Here is a 20892-nt window from a genome sequence, read left to right as displayed (position 1 = left end):
AAATGTAACGTACAAACGGGGTGCACAAAACATACTTAAAACTGCCAGCATTTGGTAACCACCATCCATTCGAAAATCAGAAAATGGCGGGCACGCCATAAGCCTCACTTCCTGCCCGTTTCAATCACAACCCCCCTCTCCTGCTCTGTGCTACCTTGACTTTTTTTTTTAACCTTGACTTTTGTGGTCCTCACTCCTTGCTCTTTTTAGTTTACTATGCAAGAATGCAAGCAAACACTACAGTTCAGTTTTGCCAATTTTGTGAGCTTTATATAAATGGAATCATACAGTATTTTGCGTCTATTTTCTTTCACTGAACATTAAGGTCGTGAGATTAATCTTGGGCAGCTTGTGTAGTGGTAGTTTGTTCGTTTTCACTGCAGTGTAGCAGAGGACAGCAAAGTACTGCCTACGGCCTGTTTTGTTGCATGTGGTATGTTGGCACTTCACTGGCCGAGCTGAGTAGCTGTGACAGAGACCACACGGCTCCCAAAGCCTAAAATATTTACTATCTGGCCCTTTTCAGAATACGTTGGCTCACTTCTGTGGTGCAGTGTTGCACTGTATGAGTTTACCACAATTTATTTTTCCAGTCTCTTGTTCGTGGATTTCTGAGTTGTTCACACTTTTGGGGTTATTACAAATAGCACTTCTATCAACATTCTTGTATGTGCTGCAGGGTGCATGCGTGTGCACGCTTCCACTGGGTATATGTATCTTCGCTAACTAGGTAATGACAAAGCATTTTTTGTTTTTCCAAAATGGTTGTACCAATTTACCAACACCTGGTATTAGCTTGACGTTTTAGCCATTTTGGATGATTTGTAGTGGTTTCTCACTGTGGTTTTAACATGAATTTTTCCTGATTACTAATGAGGTTGAGCACGGTTTCATATGTCTATTGACCATTTAGATTTCCTGTTTCATCAGCCACCTGTCCAAGCTCCTTGTCCATTTTTCTATTGGGTTGTCTTTTCCTTTTTTGATATTCAGTTGTATTTTGTATATTCTGGACATAAATCTTTGTCTAAGTCTCACTCATTCTTTAGATCAGATGAGGTGGCACTTCTTTTAAGGAGTCTTTCTGGATCCTACCAATTGGGTGGAGGTGCTCTTCTTTCTGCTTCTGTAACTCTCAGACTTCTAGCAAAGTTTGTATCACAGCATAGAGTGTAAGCACTGTAAACAGATGATTAGTCATCAGGGCTCCTCAGCAGCAAGCTCACTAGGATGCAGGTTCACAGAAGTCAAGGACTAGGCTTTATTCCTCACTTGGAGCTCAGTAGGTGCTCAGTAAGTGTTAGTTCAAAAAATAAATAGACGAATTGGGAGACTGGGATTGACATATATACACTATTGACACTATGTATACGACAGATAACTAATGAGAACCTACTGTATAGCACAGGGAACTCTACTCAATGCTCTGTGCTGACCTAAATGGGAAGGAAATCCAAAAAAAGAGGGGCTATATGTATATGTGTAGCTGATTCACTTTGCTGTACAGTAGAAACTAACACAACATTGTAAAGCAACTATACTCCAATAAAAATTTTAAAAAAGAATAAATAAATGTCCACCCAGATGTAAGAAAAACCCCCAATATAACGTAGATTGCCAGTAGAAATGTATTTTCTCCCAACATCAATATTTATTTAAGTGGGTCAACTGTTTGCTATTTTCAGAGATTCCCTATCCCCCAGGTCAGAATGGGATCTTTCTTTCCCCCAACAGTCCGAAATTGTGAAGCTTTATTATTTGCCACAACTACTGAGCCTGTGCTCTAGAGCCCAAGAGCCACAACTACTGAGTCCATGTGCCACAACTACTGAAGCCTGCTCGCCTAGAGCCCATGCTCTAGAGAAGCCACTGCAATGAGAAGCCCACACACTGCAACTGAAGAGTAGCCTCCGCTTGCCACAACTAGAGAAAGCCCTCATGCAGCAACGAAGACCCAACACAGCCAAAAATAAATAAAATAAATAAATAAATAAAAAATAAAGGAAAGTCCTTATGTGGTTTTTTTTACCTGACAGAGATTATGTTGATGCTTCAGTAAATTTAGTCATCTTTATTATAAATTTCTTTTTACATAGCACTTTACATTTGAAAATCTTTTGACTGCTTGAGGAAATACTCAAGAACTTATTAGATTCAGACAGACATAGAAAATTTAGCTGGACTGACCTTCTTTCCTTCCTTCCCTGGTTTCTGATACTTTATTCATCTCTTGTTGATTTTTAAATGCATTCTCTTCAGTGCTGCATCTTCATTATTCTTGAAAGTTCTCTAGTATTTACGATTACTGACCATTTCTTGCTTTTTGAAACCCTCCTTTTCCTTGTGTTCTCTGGTGCTATACAGTCGCAATTGTCCTCATTCTATTTCATTTTTGTTGAGTTGTCCTAAATATGGCTAAATATGCCTGATGATTCAGCCCAAGACACTTATGCTCTGCCCATATTCTCCTCTTTAAGACTTTATCTACTTCAATTCCTCCTGGAAGTCATCATCTCTGCCGTGCACCTGTAACTCTCTCTGCCAGGATGTTCCACTGCCACCTCACATGCAACGTGCCTGGAATGGAATTGCTGTTTCACCAACTGACTCCCTGTGGGACGCCCCTCCTACTGTAAGAGGCATCATTATTTCCACAGTTACTCAGGCTCAGAACAGGGAAGTCATCTTGGATTCCTCATTCTTTCTGTCCCTTCATATCCAGCCAGCCACAGGCTAAGTCCCTCTTGGTAATGTCTCTTACAGGGACGCCCCCTCACTTCTCCTTTCAATAGCCCTTGAAAGTACCTCAAACTCTTAATCTTTTTCTGATTATATAAACCCTATTTTTTTCTTCAGGTTCAGTTAAAGTCCTAATTTGAATTCCAACTTATCCTATTCAAAATTGATTTTTCCTTTTCCTGATACCTCTTGTATCTCGTATTGCAATTTTTCATTCATTACTTCAACACAACTTATTGGCCACTGGTCATGTGCCAAACACTGTGCAAAACACAGCAGTGCAAAGGTGGATGTGGCATAGTTCCTGACCTTGAGGAGTTCATGAGCTTGTCCAGTTTGACCAATTAGAATATAAAATATTGGAGGGCAGAAACTATGTCTTATTCCTTTTTGTGTTTTCACTACTTATCAGCATCTTCTACAGAATCCATACATCAATGTATTTACTACTGTTACAGTGATGGTAAAAGACAATGAGAGTTTCTTGTTCTCATAATAAGAAAGCAAGCTAGGGGCCAGGAAAATTTTACTCAATGTGTTTTACATGATTCTATTAGAAAGTCAAATAAGGAAGTTACCATCTGTCCTTCTATTGGGTTTTTAATACTGTAGAAATTCCTTTTTAACCATAAAGCTATACATGCTCTAAAAATCCTTAAGGCCATGGTTATTCAGATTGTTTTCTGGGATTGCACAAGAAGGTAAACCAACCCTTCTGGATTATTTGCAGAGTTAATTTAACTTTTCGCCAAGAAACTCGATGATGTACTCATATATATACTGACACACTCTCATACATACACATGTATAGATTACTATACAATAATCCAGAAAATTTATCACAAAAATTGTGCTGAAATCTCGCTAGTGTGGTTAGTAGATCTGGCATAAAGCCAGGAGGGATAGTTAACTTTTATTAAGTGCTTACTAAGTGCCAGGTACCTTTTCAAGGAGATTATTTTGTATAATCTCCTTTAATCTTTAAAATAACTCTATTATGCAAGCACCATCAGAACCCCCATTTTATAGATGAGGAAACTGAGATACAGCAAAATTTATAAACTTGCCAAGTTAATGAGTGAAAGAGCCTAGATTCAGAACCCAGGAACTTGACTCCAGAGCCTTATGCAATTAATGATTAGGCTATTATTTCTCCCATAGAGATATATAAGTAATGGCTCAAAGTACCCCTACCAAAAAAAAAAAAGTGTGGGAAAGGCACAAACACACACACACACACACGCACACATGCACACATGCACACAGAGCATGGAACTAAATGGAAAATCAATAAATTGTTCAAGATAACTATAGCCACCATAACACAGGGCACTGGAAATTTCAAAGGGTCTCCTCTTGCCCCACTGGGACTTGTCCCATGTCCTCTGTTTGGAAAAACAGAGGAAAACAAGGTAAGAGACAGGCTCTTCGTGAGCACACACAGCTGTCACTAGACCAATTTGTTTCCTGGAAGGTTGCTCACTGCACGTGGTCTCTGAGAGGCAGGAGATGCCACTATTTAGTAGTCCTCACAGCAACCACAGGTCAGAATGGCCAGGACTATATGAAGAAGGCTGGCATATTTTAACCCCCATGTGACTCACTTCTCTACACACTGGAGGAATAGGTGGGCGTCAGAGACAACAGAAGAGAGGAAGGTGGTTTGTGGAGCTGGGCTGATACAGAGTCTTGGCTTCTGAGGCAGAGGCAAAGGCAAAGGCAAAGGCAAAGGCAAAGACAAAAACAAAACAGAACAAAAAACATGTGGAAGAATTGTAGAGAAAAGGGACACCAGGAGACTGGGCCCCTGGACCAAATAGGAACCAGGTGCAACTTTAAAATATGTGCCTGCTTACTGAGTTAACATTTGCAAACTATGCCCATACTTACACTTTATAGTGTAATACTCTATTACCTCCTCCACACATCTAGAGTGGAAGGTAGAAATTTTACTCCTTTCACAGAGAGAAGGGCTTCTGATAATAATAAAACCAAAATGACTTCTGAAGAAAGTTGTAGATCCTTCTGATTCAATGATGGCTGCATTTATACAAATTTGTTTGAGATTGCTAACATGGTTGGGTGGAAATAAATCAAAAAAAAAATTCAAGTTACTTTAAAACCTATGGGGGTTGTGCAGCAAATCTTAAAGCACAGATCAAAATGGCTCTGGCCTAAACTTTATGAATAGACAAGGTTTTGAGGTTAAGGAAAATATGTGTTTGCATCCTGTGGATTTACAAAAACTTGTCCTAAAAGATAATTGACAAGGACAATCAATGGAGAAAACATAGGACCACATCACAAATATTTTCTCAAATGATGTTTTTTGAAAAAGTATAGAAAAAATTCATTTGAGTGTTACTTCTCTGATTGTCACCATTATCTTAATCTACTTTTTTTTTTAAATCTACTTTTAACTTTCATAATTAAAAAGAAAATTAAGAATATTGACATTTTCCCCTTTGGTAGCCTTAGCCTTAGGTAAAAATGGAAATGTAAATATGTTAAAAGTATATGTACAGACTTTGTGTATGTCTCTGGAAGGGAGTTTGCTTGCTGGCTAGCTCAGTTTTTGACAAAGAAAAATGGGCTGCTCTTGCTTCTTGCACAAAGATGCACTGTTCACAGAGCAAACCAAAAAAAATGGAGAATTTGTGTTTAAGTTGAAAAGAAATTAATATCCAACATAATCTACTTAGTATAAATTATCTATTAACTGATAAAACGTGTGGCTTATTAGAATTAAAAGCTTAACTTTGTAATAAGAACTTAAAATACTGACATCTGGAAATTCTAACAGCAAGCAGGACACTCAATTTCATTTTTAATACCCTGTAATTAAAGATATAGTTCTGCTTTTTAAAAACTCAGTTTTATCAATGCGATTGTACAGTAAAGTTTCCAAAAGAAGTGAGGTAAAGTATTTGTGAAGTTGAGCAGCCTCTGTTCCTTACACAGGGCTGCCATCTGGGCTTGTTTATTTGTGTTTCCAACTTTCTGGAACAGGGAGTTTCTCTGTTAGGGACAGGGCAAGCAAAGGAAGTATCTTACAGAAGACTATCTTTTTTTCTGTATTTTCAAACTTCAAATTTAGTTTGGTCAAAAATATCAAATGACTACCACAATCACAACATTAACACAGTTGGAAACCTCAGAATTGTCTTAGCAAATACTCTTCCACATGATGCAAGTAATATTTCCTACATGCTACCTTCTTGTGCCTTTCAGATCTTTTTCAAAACACAAACTGTCATTAAGGCTAGACCTATTTGGCTGGAAAGCGAACATTTTTCATGTGTCCTTCTACAAATAAGCATTTGATTTAAAAATGAAAGGACTATTTCCAAGCAGTTTTTCTAATTTTATAAAGTACATATGAACCAAATTTACAAAAACCAAACAGAACAAAAATCTTTCAGAGTGTAATTAAGAAACAAAGCATTATTGTTAGATTGATTGTACAATCTGATTATGAGGAACAGTTTAAAAATCCACAAACCAACACTTAAAAAAACTAGAAGTCCCTTATCTCTGAAATCTTTCATTTAACAAATAAAATAGAAGCAAAAAGTACCTTGTAAAGTAAAATCCAGCAATACATATTCGTAAGCAAATTCTGTCTTTGTTTCCACTTGCGGTCTCTTCAGGGTAGAAAATATTTTTCCAGGGCTGCTATCATCAGGGTCTTCTAGCTTTCTAAGTCCGCACCCCATGGCAAAATCTGTAAGGAATTAAATTGCAGGATAGGGGAGGGAGACCAGCAAATTCTGTTGTTTAAGCTGCAAAAAGAAAGTTACAGACTTAACTGCTTTGAATTTTTCAGCTAAACCATAGATACTCAAAAAGAAAACATTTGAGTCCAAAGAAAGGAGCTGAAGACTTTTTCTATCCATTTTTCTGTAAAGTCGTTGAACCCATGATGATTAAGCTACAGCTCCGGGAGGCTGGGCTTGATCTTAGGAGAAACATGCAAGCTGCTACAACTTAGCGGAGAATTTCCATGCCACGTCAATTTACAGCCAGCCCCCTACCAGAGTTCTGTCGCTCAGGGCACCAACAGTGCTTTGTCTATCCCAGTTAGCTGGATGATAAAGGAGGTGTCCAAAAACGGAAATAAAAAGGCAAAAGTGCAAATCAGATGGAATTATCTACAAGTAGAGGCTATATTCAGACATAGTGGTGTGCAATTCTTTTTCTGTTTTCTCTTTTCCCTTTTTCCTGTGCCCACTGCCCCCCCTTCCTCCCTGCTATTACCAAGAAAGCAAAAGGAGAGAGAGAGACAGAGAGAGAGAGAGAAAATGGAAAAAAAAAAAAAAAAAAAGATTCTCAATATGGTTGGAAACAAAAATCATTTCCAGAAAGGAAGTCAGGAAACTGTTTCTGGAGTCTAAAAGGAGAAAAGTTAAAGTTAAAAAAACAACAACCCACTTTTAGTCTTTAGATAGCATTTTTGAGGATTTCTTTCCAAATGAAGGGTTTTTTTTGGCTGGAAAAATCATGTACTAGTTAAACTGCCGCATATAAAATGTTTATATTTAAATATCATAATAAAAAGACTATTTAATTGCAAAGAAGAGACAGTAATGTGGATAATTAGTTTCCCTAACATTTATAAAGTTTAAAAAACTCTACCATTAGAAGGCTTATGATAATAACTAGTAACATTTCCACAGGTCCCAGAGTATCATTAATTAAAAACAACAACAATAACAACAACAAAACTGACAACTTGATTCACTCAGTCTTATAAATTGCTATTTACCTGAAGTCAAGAACAATTTCTAATGGAACAATTGTAATGAGTGTTTATTGTATTTTACTATTTACGCGTCATGTGGTGTGGTGTACCCATCAAAACTGTGAGCCCTGAAATCATACCGCCTGGGTTCAAATACTGCTTCTAATGCCTACTAGAGACGTGATCTTGGGCAACTTACTGGACCTCTTCAGGTTTCAATTTCCGCCCCTATAAAATGGAGTTAATAATAATACTTACCTCATAGGCTTGTTATGAAGGTTGAATGAGATAATCTTATCTCATATCTTAACATTATGCCTGGCCAATAGCATAAATTTGTTAATGTGCTTACATTATAAAAGTGTTGAGAATAGTAGTAGAAGGGAAGTGATTCTGCCACCATTCCCATTATTTACAAAATAAATCTCACATTTCAGATTTTATAGAACACAAGCCTGGAAAGATTTTTCAATTACATTGAAGAGTGCACATGAAAACTCTCAAAAGGGTATGGATTATTTAGTTTGTATATCACTATGACCTCTTGTCTCTTCCTTCCACCTCCTTGTCTTGAAACAATTTACTTTTCAGAAGTGTTTTTTAACAGAGGAAAATTCCATAGTCCTTCATTCTCAAGGGTGAGCATGGTTGGTGGTAGCAATTTCTGGGTAAATTTGGCTAAAAAGACAGCAGACTCTGACCTAGTGTGACTCATTTGACTATTCCCAGTGCTTCCATGCCTGTCATTTTTCATGTTCTCTTTTGCTGTGAGCTCCTGGATGGCAGAAATAGAATATTTGAAGTTCACTAGTCCCTATTGCAGAGCCTGGAGTATTATTTATGAAATATTCATTATATTTATTAAGCGCCTGCTATATTCCAGGCACTAAATTAGATGCTGTTTGGGTACACAAGTTGACTAAACATGGCCTCTGCCCTAAAGAAACTTAAGGCTTAATGGGGAAGAAGACAGACTTATAAACAGGTAATTTCAATTTGATTTGGTAGCTGCTAAGATAGAAGTATGCATAGGTTGCTATAGAAACCCTAGAAGGGGTCTCTAACTCAGCTTGGAGGATGATATCTGAGCTGTCTTGAAGGATGAATATGCATAAGATAGATAAAGAAATGTGGGAAGCATGTGCCAGGAAAAGGGAAAGGCATGAGCAATGTTATGGAATCATGAAACAGTATGGTATGAACTTGAAGGAACATGAAGCAGTTGAGAATTACTAGAACATAAAGAAGTAACATAATTACTAGAACACATCTAGTAACATAATTACTAGAACACGTCTCTAGTAGTCTTCTTTGAAAGAAGACTAAGCTATGAGGGAGGTAAGAGCCAGTTGTAATGGGTTTTATATGCTGCATAAAAGGAATTTTGACTTTATTTTGTAGGCAGCAAATGAGAATCAAATAATCCAATGGAAAAGTCAAACGAGGAGCTTGAAATAGGCAAGTGACATAAGTTTGTGTTTTTGATGGGTTACTATGGCTGCTTTGAGGAAGATAGTCTTAATAGGAGCAAGAATGGGGGGAGACTAGTCATTCAGGAGAGTATTGCAGTAGTCCAGTTGAGTTGATGACTGAACAAATGAATGAATAGGATGCATTATTATGTCCTTAAAGAATTTCTTTTATCTCTAGTGAAAGGAACTGCACTTCCTTTTGTTCACAACTAAGCCATCACTTAATCATTTTTCTCTCCAAAAATCCAACAAAATAAAATTTTATTTGACCCTTAATGATGTCTCAAAACACATTTCCATGTCCATATGGCACACATTCCCTCTATTTTAACAATTATATGGGATTTCATTGTATTAATATTATGTTTAATAAGCAGCATTTTGGCTATTTTCAAAGTTTCATGGTAAAGAATTTTATAAAGATTACTTTTTTCTCCACATTGGATTATTTCCTAAACACTTAGATTTTACTTCATAAATGGTCAAAGGAAAGAGTTTACATACAAGGAAATCAGTTAGAAAGTAATAAGCAGAGAAAATGTATTCTAATGGGTAAATAATTCATTTACATTACTTACATAAATATGTGGTTGGCCATAAACTGTTTAAGATATTAACCTTATTATTATTATTATTTTTTTTGTCCACACTCTGCAGCAGGTGGGATCTTAGTTCCTTGACCAGGGATTGAACATGTGCTCCCTACACTGGAAGCATGGAGTCTTAATACTGGACCTTCAGGAAAGTCCCAGATTTTTTTTTCCTTTAAAACTGTATTTTGGGCAGTAAGATTTTGTTGGTTATCACATGTATTTGCTCCATGCCTCTTTAATGCTTGTACATTTTTAGACAAATACTTTTAGTCAAAAAATTTTCTGCATCTCCAGAAATATGTACATTTCTTCAATAACATATTTCTCCATTTGAAACAAATGTCTGTTTTCTGTTTTTTTATTTTGTTTTTTAAATAAATAAGCTTGATATTTTAGAATAATATTAGGTTCACAGCAAAATTGAGCAGAAAATACAGAAAGTTCCCACATACCCCCTTATCCCTACTCATGCACAACCTTCCACTAATATCCAGCACCATTGTGGTGCATTTGTTACAATCAATGAACCTTCACTGACACATCATTATTACCCAGAGTCCATAGTTTACATTAGGCTTCATTCCTGGTGTTGTACCATCTATGGGTTTTGACAAACATATATTGACATACACCCACCATTATAGAATCATATAGAATAGTTTTCACTGTCTTAAAAAATCTGTGCTCCACCTATTCATCACACCCTTACTTCTTGCTTAACTCTGATGTATCTGGCAATTGTAGTACACACGGTAAGATGTGGACCTAAGTCTGTTCTCCGCACCCCCGCACACTGATATCCAGCTGTCACAACTACATTTGTTTTCATAGAAAATCTTTTATTAATCGTGTGTCCCCAGGCTTGTCGTATATTGAGTACTTACAGTAATTAGGATAAATTTTTGGAATAAATGTTTTCTAACATTGGTCATTATTTCAGTATTGATTTACATTTGCTGCCAATCGTAGATTTCAGGGACAGCTTTCAGTTCTGTATTGTAAAGGGGGTTTCCCCAAGTGCAGACTCTTATGTGGCTGGATATGATGGAGATATAGTACCAGTTCTTATCTGTGTTCTAGTATGAGCTCACTTAGTCCTTGAATGAATGAATGAACCTTATGAAAACATTCTCCATAACTGGTAGCATATTATTCTCATAGTAACTACTCAAGTTTGGAACACTTGAGTTTACCAAAGTCTTAAAGCTTTTAAGAAATAATATGGGGCTTCCCTGGTGGCGCAGTGGTTGAGAATCTGCCTGCTAATGCAGGAGACACGGGCTCGAGCCCTGGTCTGGGAGGATCCCACATGCCGCAGAGCAACTGGGCCCGTGAGCCACAACTGCTGAGCCTGCGCGTCTGGAGCCTGTGCTCCGCAACAAGAGAGGCCGCGATAGTGGGAGGCCTGCACACCGCGATGAAGAGTGGCCCCTACTTGCCACAACTAGAGAAAGCCCTCGCGCAGAAACGAAGACCCAACACAGTAAAAGTAAGTAAATAAATAAATAAACTCCTACCTCCAATATCTTCTAAAAAAAAAAAAAAGAGAGAGATAATATGTATCATTCAACCCATTCCCTACAGAAAAAAGTTTTTGCATAATAGTAATTTTTGAATCCAATCTGTTTTATGTGGCTCTGATCCAAAAAAATAAATTAAACAGTGTTATGGAGTGCCTACTATATAATAAGGCACTGCATGGACACAAAGATGAAAAAGCCAGTTTATGCTCTCCAGAATTAACAAGCTAGCAAACCAACATTGAGTTTTAACTATTTAAAGTACTATTAGTTTCATAATGTAGTCAAACTTCCTAAGTAATGACTTATTGAAAGCACTACTTATTGAAAGGGCCATTCTTTCTTTAACAATTAGAAATCCTACACTCATCACATATGTAATAGTTATATAGACTAAGAATTATATTTTGACTTTTCATTTTGTTCTATAGTTGGGCTTCTCAGCATTACATATTAAATTTTTTTATGGCTTTATAATCTTTCAATGTCCAGCAGTTGACAATATTATTATTCTTTAAAACATGTTGACTATTTATTCTTCTAGATCAGAAGTTTTGAAACTATGTATGACAGAGCCTTCTGATTCCAAAGAGGTGCCACCTTTGGTGAAGAGAACAGGCTTTGATCACGTGGGGAGGCCAAGCAGGCAGGGCTCTGGGTCCCCCTGCCACTCTTTCTTCAAACAGAATATCTTAAGATTTTTATCAGTTTCATATACCAGTAACAGACAATTAAGGAAATCATAATTTTCAGAAAAGGACACCATTTGCATTATTGATAAACTATGCTGTTTCTAGGAATAAATCTACCAAAATATAAGCCAGACTTGCACTTAGAAAATTATAAAACTATAACAGCATTAAAGGAGTCTTAAGCGTATGGAGCGATATGCATAGTCATTTTTAGGAACACTTAATACTCTAAGTACAGGGCTTCCCTGGTGGCGCAGTGGTTGAGAATCTGCCTGCCAATGCAGGGGACACGGGTTCGTGCCCTGGTCTGGGAGGATCCCACATGCCGCAGAGCAACTGGGCCCGTGAGGCACAACTGCTGAGCCTGTGCGTCTGGAGCCTGTGCTCCGCAACAAGAGAGGCCGCGATAGTGAGAGGCCCGCGCACCGCGATGAAGAGTGGCCCCCGCTTGCCACAACTAGAGAAAGTCCTCGCACAGAAATGAAGACGCAACACAGCAAAAATAAATAAATAAATAAATTAATAAACTCCTACCCCCAACAACAACAACAACAAAAAAATACTGTAAGTATATCTCCCTCTCAGCTCTTAACACCTGTCACTGAGCTATAGCTTTAATACAATGGTGACCTTAACCCCAGAGGCTTTTTTTTTTTGCATGGAATTCGTCAAGTTGATTTTAATATTTATGTGGAAGATAAAAGGGCCAAGAAGGTCCAAGATACTTCTGAAGAAGAATGAGGAGAGGTTAGTTCTCTATATATTAAGACTTATTATAAAGCCATAGTAATTAAAGCTATTTTTAGCAAGGCATAGACAAATTAACCAATCCAACAGCATAAAGAGCCTAGAAACGGGAACATACGTATGTGGAAATTTAACATATGATGGAGGTGGCATGGCAGATGGTGGGGAAATGGTGCTGGGACAATCAGCTATCTATATGGAGGAGAAATTGGATCCCCATCTCATATCATATATAAAAATTTTAATTCTACAGAAACAACTTGAACATCAAAAGCAAAACTGTTATACTTTTATATGAAAATATGAATATTTGACATCAGAGTACTAAGAGTATTTTTAAGGCAAAAAGATAATCATAAAATAGTCCTAAATGATTAATTGTAAGGTGACAACCAGAAGATATATGTTGATAAATTCTATATTAAAATTAAGAACTTCTATTCATTAAGCCTCTTTAATGTGAAAAGACAAGATACAAAATGGTAGATGATATTTGTCAACCATTGAAGGAACAATATCAAGAATATGTAAAGAACTCCTGCAAATAAATAAAAAGACAAGCCAATAGAAAAATAGACACAAAATATAAATAGGCACTTCACCGGCAAAGAAACATATGTAGTTAATAAATATATGAAGAGATGCTCAACTTTACTTCTATTTACGGAAATGCAAATCAAGACCAAAGTGAGATAACATTTTATTGCAGTAAAATTCAAGTAAAAAATTTACCATTTTAACTATTTTAAAGTGTACAGTGAGTTAAGTACAGTTAACCCTTGAACAACATGGGGGTTAGGGACACAGACCCCCCATATGATGGAAAATTCGAGTATAACTTTATAGTCAGCCCTCTGTATCCCCTCTGTATCAGTCGTTCTGCATCTGTGAATTCAGCCAACAGTGGATTGTGTAGTATGTATGTATTTATTTATTTTTTTAAAGATAATTTTTTAAAAATTAATTAATTAATTAATCTTTGGCTACATTGGGCCTTCATTGCTGCGCACGGGCTTTCTCTAGTTGCAGCGAGCGGGGTATACTCTTTGTTGCGGTGCACATGCTTCTCATTGCGGTGGCTTCTCTTGTTGTGGAGCACCAGCTCTAGGTGTGCGGGCTCAGCAGTTGTGGCACTCAGGCTCAGTAGTTGTGGCTCGTGGGTTCTAGAGTGCAGGCTCAGTAGTTGTGGTGCACAGACTTAGCCACACCATGGCATGTGGGATCTTCCTGGACCAGGGCTCGAACCTGTGTCCCCTGTATCGGCAGGCGGATTCTTAACCACTGCGCCACCAGGGAAGTCCCCAGTAGTATGTATTTATTGAAAAAAATCAGCATACAAGTGGATAAACCCATGCTGTTCAAGAGTCAACCATACATTCACAGTGTTGTACAATGATCATCATTATCTAGCTCTAGAACTTTTTTATTACCCCCAAAAGAAAACTCATATCCTTTAAACATTCACTCTCTATTCCAACCTTCCTCCAGCACCTGACAACCACTAATATTCTTTGTGTTTCTGTGCATTTGTCTATTCTGAATATTTCATATAAATGGAATCTAAAACATATGGTCTTTTGTGTCTGGTTATTTTCAAAGATTTATCTAGGGACTTCCCTGGTGGCGCAGTGGTTAAGAATCCACCTGCCAATGCAGGGGACATGGGTTCGAGCTCTGGTCCGGGAAGATCCCACATGCCGCAGAACAACTAAGCCCATGCTCCACAACTACTGAGCCTCCGCTCCAGTGCCCGTGAGCCACAACTACTGAGCCGACGTTCCACAACTACTGAAGCCCACGCGCCTAGAGCCTGTGCTCTGCAACGAGAAGCCACCGCAATGAGAAGCCTGCACGCCACATTGAAGAGTAGCCCTCACTCACCGCAACTACAGAAGGCCCACGCGCAGCAACGCAGCCAAAAATAAAATAAATAAATTAAAAAAATAAAAATTTATCTATGTGGTGGCATTTATCAGTACTTCATTCAGTACTTTGTATGGCTGAATAATATTCCACTGCGTGGTTATATTCAATACCACATTTGTTTATCTAGTCATCAGATGATAGATGTTTGGGTTGTTTCTGTCTTTTGGTTATTGAGACTAGTGTTTCTATGAATATTAGTGAGATAACTCATTTTATACTTAGTTGAGCTGACAAAAAATTAAGAAGTAGATGATATCAAGAATTAGGGAGACCTCTTTAAGGGTATGTCGCTGATGGGAATGTAAATTTGTTTAATCATGTTGGAAAACAGCATTATCTTGTGAAACTGAACTTTCACATCCTCTATGATCAAGCAATAGCACTCCTAGGTATACACCCATGAGAAACTTTAGCATATAAGTACCAGGAGATATATGTAGATAAGAAAGTTAATAGCAGTACGATTTCTAAGAGCAAAAAACTTGAACCACTCAAGTGTGCATTACCAGCCATTTCTTTTAAGAAGCTCTGCTATAAAGGAAAGGAAAGAAATGCAGCAGTAGTGGAGATTGAGAATTTTTTTCTTTTTAAGATGGGAGAAAAAATAGCATGTTTGTACACGGAAGAATTGATTCCATGGACAAGGGTGAAAAAAAGAATTGGGGGAGAAAAAAAATAATTTCTGGAGAAACTGATTTCTCAGATACTTAAACTGGGTTTGTCTCGTAGTTCTGGAGGGTACCGTACATACCCTCCAGTTTTAAGTTTTATCTATCCTTCTCTTGCCCTTCTTAAACTGCTGGATCAAATAGCACATTAACTAAGTAGTCAAAGGATATTTGTTGTATCTATTGTAACTCCTAAAGAGCATTTGATTGGTCTACTTTCTATATCACCAGGGAAATCAGATCCAACTTACCATATGCCTCAATTCATAAATTATTATGCAGCAGTCAAAATGAATTAACTAGTTACAGGCAAAAACATGAATACACTATACGTGGTATGGTATCTTTTTTTGTTTTTTGGCTGTACCGCGTGGCTTCTGCGATCTTAGTTCCCGGACCAGGGATTGAACCCTAGCTACTGCAGCCACTGCCAAGTTCTGACCACTGGACCAACAGGGAATTCCCATGATATCCTTTTTTAGAATGTTTCATACAAGCAAAATTAAACAATATGTTGCTTAGACATACTTTATATGTAATAACATAAATGCAAAAGTACAAAATTCAGGACAATGATGACCTCTGGGAGGAAGACAGGAAGACAAGGAGAAACGGAGCACATAGATCTAAATCACTGGTAATCTCCTAGTTCAGTGGTTCTCAAACTTTGGTGTGCATCAGAATCACCTAGAAAACTCATTAAAACCTAGACTGCTGGGTACCACCCCCAGAGTTTTTGATTCAGGAGGGGAGTGTGGGGCCTAAGAATATGCATTGCTAACAAGGTTTCAGGTGCTGCTAATGCTGTTCTTTTGGGACCACATTTAGAGAACCACTTCTAGTTCTTAGGTTGGCTTGTGGGGTCACAGGCGTTCCATTCCATTTTATTATTAAATTTTATTATTAAATTAATCAAATAAAATTATTTTATTACTAAATTATTATTATTTTAATTATTAAGTTAAATGGGGGAAAAAAAAAGATAGACCAAAGATGAGAGTATGTCAAGAAGCAAGGGTTAATATTAATCCAATTCTGGGCTCCCAAGTCATCCTTTTCGAAAAGAGCTAGGGTTCCCTTACTAAAGCAAACTTGAAAAACACTGCTCTAGAAGAACTTCAAGACATTTAAAAAGAATATTACTAACAACAACATTGAGAAATAAATTTGAAGACTGCTTTTTCCTTAGGTGCAGAGTGACAACGTACTGCATTCCAGCTTTCTGGATCTCAGTAATCTTTGCAAAGACTGGGAACATCACAAGCCTACCTCTTTTGTTGATTCAACAAAAACTGCGTTTAGAGAAAGGATTTCTCTTACTTTTTCAGTTCTTATCCTTCACTCAAGTGCTTTAGGTCATTGGTTTTCTTCCTTCCCATCTCCCCCCTCCCTTCTGGATTTATTGTGCCCATTAGGCTCTGAGAGGAAACGTATATGATATTTCAGATCCCTACGTTTACCAGAGCCTACGTAGAGGGCACACTCCTGCAATGTGCCAGCCACTGGCTGGTGTTTCAGAAATGCCTGAATACAAAATTCTTGCCCACAAGCAACTCAGTCTGGAGAAAAAACCCAGATTCATAAATATAAAATTATAAAGCAGGACACGCAGTATGATATACAAAGATAAAGATTTATCTGCTTCATAACCTCTCCTTCAGCCAGTTCCTCTAAGCTATCATTCTCGCTCGCTCCCACATTTCACAACCGCTGTAACCGAGGCCCACGGAGGGGGGAGCGCGGGCGGAGCGGCGGAGGGCCGGCGCTCGGGGCCGGACTTCATTGGCTCTCTGGACGGAAGCGGCGGTGCGGCTCGGCTGCGCATGCGCCCCTCACACGTGCTTCCAGAACTGCCCCCCGGCCGCTTCATCTCCGCAGGCATCATGCTGCGGATTTCTGCCTTTCGGCTGCTAGGACGCACGGGGGCGAGTAGGCTCTCGCTCCTGGAGGACTTTAGCTTACGCCACTACAGTTCTGACCCTCTCGGTGTCCGGGACGATACCCGAGACGCGCGCGCCTATTTCACCACACCCATCTTCTACGTAAACGCGGCGCCGCACATCGGGCACCTGTACTCGGCGCTACTGGCTGACGCCCTGTGCCGACACCACCGCCTCCGAGTTCCCAGCGCCGCCGCCACGCGATTCTCCACTGGTACCGATGAGCACGGCCTCAAGATTCAGCAGGCAGCAGCCGCTGCGGGCCTGGCTCCGTCCGAGCTGTGCGACAGAGTCTCTGCCCAGTTCCAGCAGCTTTTCCGGGAGGCTGACATCTCCTCCACCGACTTCATCCGCACCACTGAGGCCCGGCATCGGATGGCTGTGCAGCATTTCTGGGGGGTGCTGAAGACTCGGGGTCTTCTCTACAAGGGGCTCTATGAAGGTTGGTATTGCGCCTCGGACGAGTGCTTCCTGCCTGAAGCCAAGGTCACCAGGCAGCCCGGCCCGTCGGGGGATTTGTGTCCTGTATCTCTGGAGAGCGGGCATCCCGTCTCCTGGACCAAGGAAGAAAACTACATTTTCAGGCTTTCCCAGTTCCGGGAGCCGCTCCAGCGGTGGCTGCGGGGCGACCCTCAGGCCATCACCCCGGAGCCATTCCATCACGCAGTCCTTCAGTGGCTGGAAGAGGAGCTGCCTGACCTATCCGTCTCTCGAAGGAGTAGCCACTTGCACTGGGGCATTCCGGTGCCGGGGGACGATTCGCAGACCATCTACGTATGGCTGGATGCCTTGGTCAACTACCTTACTGTAATTGGCTACCCAAACGCTGAGTTCAAATCTTGGTGGCCCACCACCTCTCATATCATAGGCAAGGACATTCTCAAATTCCATGCTATCTATTGGCCTGCTCTCCTCTTAGGGGCCGGCATGAGCCCACCACACCGCATCTATGTTCACTCCCACTGGACGGTCTGTGGTCAAAAGATGTCTAAGAGCTTGGGCAACGTGGTGGATCCCAGGACATGCCTTGACCGCTATACTGTGGATGGCTTCCGCTACTTTCTCCTTCGTCAGGGCGTCCCCAACTGGGACTGTGATTACTATGGTGAAAAGGTGGTTAAGTTGTTGGATTCCGAGCTGGCATTTGCTTTGGGAGGTCTCTTGAACCGATGCACTGCCAACAGAATAAATCCTTCTGGGACCTATCCGGCTTTTTGCACTACCTGTTTTCCCAGTGAGCCAGGGTTGGTGGGGCCATCAGGTCGTGCTCAGGCAGAGGACTATGCTCTGGTGAGCGCAGTGGCCACTTTGCCCAAGCAGGTGGCAGACCACTATGATAACTTTCAGATCTATAAGGCCCTGGAGGCAGTATCCAGCTGTGTCCGGCAAACTAATGGCTTTGTCCAAAGGCATGCACCATGGAAGTTGAACTGGGAGAGCCCAGTGGATGCTCCCTGGCTGGGTACTGTGCTTCATGTGGCCTTGGAATGTTTGCGAGTCTTTGGAACTTTGCTCCAGCCTGTCACCCCAAGCCTAGCTGACAAGCTGCTGTCTAGGTTGGGGGTCTCTGCCACAGAGAGGGGCCTTGGAGAGCTCCATTTCTTGCCTCGATTCTATGGACATCCATGCCCTTTTGAAGGGAGGAGGCTGGGACCTGAAACTGGGGTCTTGTTTCCAAGACTGGACCAGTCCAGGGCCTGGCTGGTAAAAACCCATAAGACCTAGAAACTCAGTTCTTATTAGCTGTGGTAAAAAAGCAAACATCTTATTTTCTTATTTTTCATTTTCAGGAAAGTTATACTAATGCTTTCTGAAGTGTTGCATCAAATGAGCACATAAGTAATGTCCCTGTGAAAAGAGGTTTGTAGCCTTTCAGGAGCCTACTCCCTACTCTTCAGTTCTCTGTGTCCATTAACCACTGTCCTTTGCACCCCAGTGTCTCTAAGATGTCTCCAGGGGAAAGGTGGGTAAGAGACAACTTTGCTGATACTACTCCTTCTCATTGTGCCTCTGTCCAAACCACAGTTATTTGCCCAGACTACCTCTCATGGCTTGTTTGTCACTGGCCTGGCCTCTGCTGGGCAAATTAGTGCGTGTGGGGGTTGGAGGCCCCCTCCCTCAGTTTTTACTTTGTTATATACGTTGGGTCTCCTGTTAAAAAGAGGTTGTTTCATTAAACCTTTAAAAACCAGTGTTCTAGACTAGATGATTTTTGCCTATGTTTATATTCTCAATTCTTAACAACTCCCTGTTAAGACTCCCTGCTTTGCTAGTTAATAATCCAGTAGTTGTGCTTTGTAACATTACACTTTAACCAGTAGGTGGCTCTAGTCTCACACATTTAATTACTTAACATTGAGGTTTCAGAATATTTAGAATAGGTTTTCTGCTTCCTAATTTTGCAAAATTTAAATTTAAAGAAAAAATTTTATTGCTTTCCTTAAAATAAGGATAACTGCAACCACTGCTGTTTTACAGTAAGCAATAGAAAGATCAGAATCCTTAGTTTTTTTCAGACTACTGAAAAAGGACATTTACTTTATTAAATGTTTAGTAAGCTAATAAGTAAAGGTATCACGTTTGTTTGGACTATGATGAATTATAAAGCTCTTTTTTTTTTTTTTTTTTAATGGTACGCGGGCCTCTCACAGTTGCGGCCTCTTCCGTTGCGGAGCACAGGCTCCGGACGCGCAGGCTCAGCGGCCATGGCTCACGGGCCCAGCCGCTCCGCGGCATGTGGGATCTTCCCGATCTGGGGCATGAACCCGTGTCCCCTGCATTGGCAGGCGGACTCTCAACCACTGCACCACCAGGAAAGCCCCTATAAAGCTCTTTTGAGGTACTTGGTATGTTAAACATTTTTTAAACTTTAATAACATTAGGTTTATAGGTATGATTTTAAAAATCTGTAGATAGTTCAAAAGGGCAATATTTTCTTTATATTTCTTGGTCTTAATTTTGTTATCCACATACATAATTTACCTTATATGATTTCTTTTGGTCAATCAGGATCTATAATACAATATAGAAATTGTGGAATAGCTAATATAAATGTTAATACATTTACTTTCAAGTAGTTTTTTCTAATTTCCCTTTGCTCCTTTAACTTATTAAAGTTTAAAAGTTTCTAAGTACCTTATCCAGATCTCTTCTGTTGCATTTGTTGAAGGTGATGGTGAAGGGAGGAAATGATCAATGCTCCAGGAATCTCAAACTGGATTTAGGGATCTCTCCAAGGCTCCATAAGAGAACATCACAGAGAAGATGTTAAGGTATCAACTTATACAATGACTACAACATAGTAAGCCAGCATTATATCTCATAGGTGATTGGACAGCTAGGGCAAAGTTTAAAATGAGAACTTGCCTTGAGATATCCATTCTAAGCATGGTAGCAAGCAGAGAGGGCTCACCATGAAGTAAACTGTGCTGGTAGTTCCCCCAGATTTATTCTGGGTGCTACTGTTCAGCTCCAATTTCTGTTTATTAGTTGGTGTGGCAAAAGATTTCTGGTTACTTGGAAACATTGCTTAGAAAAGAATGCTTGAAGGCATTCTAAAGGTGGAAGGACCATTTCTACCAGTTCCTTTAGATCCTCCTTATTCTTCATAATGGAATCCTGGGCTTTCCATATGACATATTCCAGTTACCTGCTGGGATTACTAGGGTAGATTACTGGGACCTAGGATGGAGTGTAATGTCTCAGCACTGGATAGCAGAGTAGTGAAAGAGATGGGATGTGTTTACATGGATGAAGGAAAACAGACTTGGAAAACCAGCATTGATAACTTCTGCCTTCGAAGTGCCATTATAAGTCTTAGAGTTCCTATCATGAACGGAGGGACAGTGTCTTCC

The 20892-nt window shown here is 39.7% G+C and overlaps 2 protein-coding genes across 3 annotated transcripts in view; one reads left to right on the top strand and one right to left on the bottom strand.

The window, feature by feature from the left end:
- RFTN2 (raftlin family member 2) overlaps positions 1-7004 on the bottom strand; it is a 61070-nt gene extending 54066 nt beyond the window's left edge. Inside the window, exon 1 of the mRNA XM_067741122.1 lies at positions 6317-7004. Coding sequence (XP_067597223.1) covers positions 6317-6455 — 139 coding nt within the window. The 5' untranslated portion in view covers positions 6456-7004. The remainder of the gene's footprint in view (positions 1-6316) is intronic.
- A 9930-nt stretch (positions 7005-16934) lies between these two features.
- MARS2 (methionyl-tRNA synthetase 2, mitochondrial) lies at positions 16935-19229 on the top strand. Of its 2 annotated transcripts, XM_067741103.1 has the most exons (2): positions 16935-18742; positions 18829-19229. In XM_067741103.1, exons 1-2 carry the CDS (start codon positions 16982-16984, stop codon positions 18850-18852), a joined length of 1785 nt encoding a protein of 594 aa, XP_067597204.1. In that variant the 5' UTR covers positions 16935-16981; the 3' UTR covers positions 18853-19229. The 2 variants fall into 2 exon arrangements, with proteins under 2 accessions (XP_067597204.1, XP_067597205.1); XM_067741104.1 differs by having other exon boundaries at positions 16935-19229.
- Positions 19230-20892: the final 1663 nt, after the last annotated feature.

This window comes from Pseudorca crassidens, chromosome 6 (assembly GCF_039906515.1).
Source record: "Pseudorca crassidens isolate mPseCra1 chromosome 6, mPseCra1.hap1, whole genome shotgun sequence".
NCBI lineage: Eukaryota > Metazoa > Chordata > Mammalia > Artiodactyla > Delphinidae > Pseudorca > Pseudorca crassidens.
The sequence above is the reverse complement of the archived record's forward strand: the minus strand, read 5'-3'. Positions and strand labels throughout refer to the sequence as shown.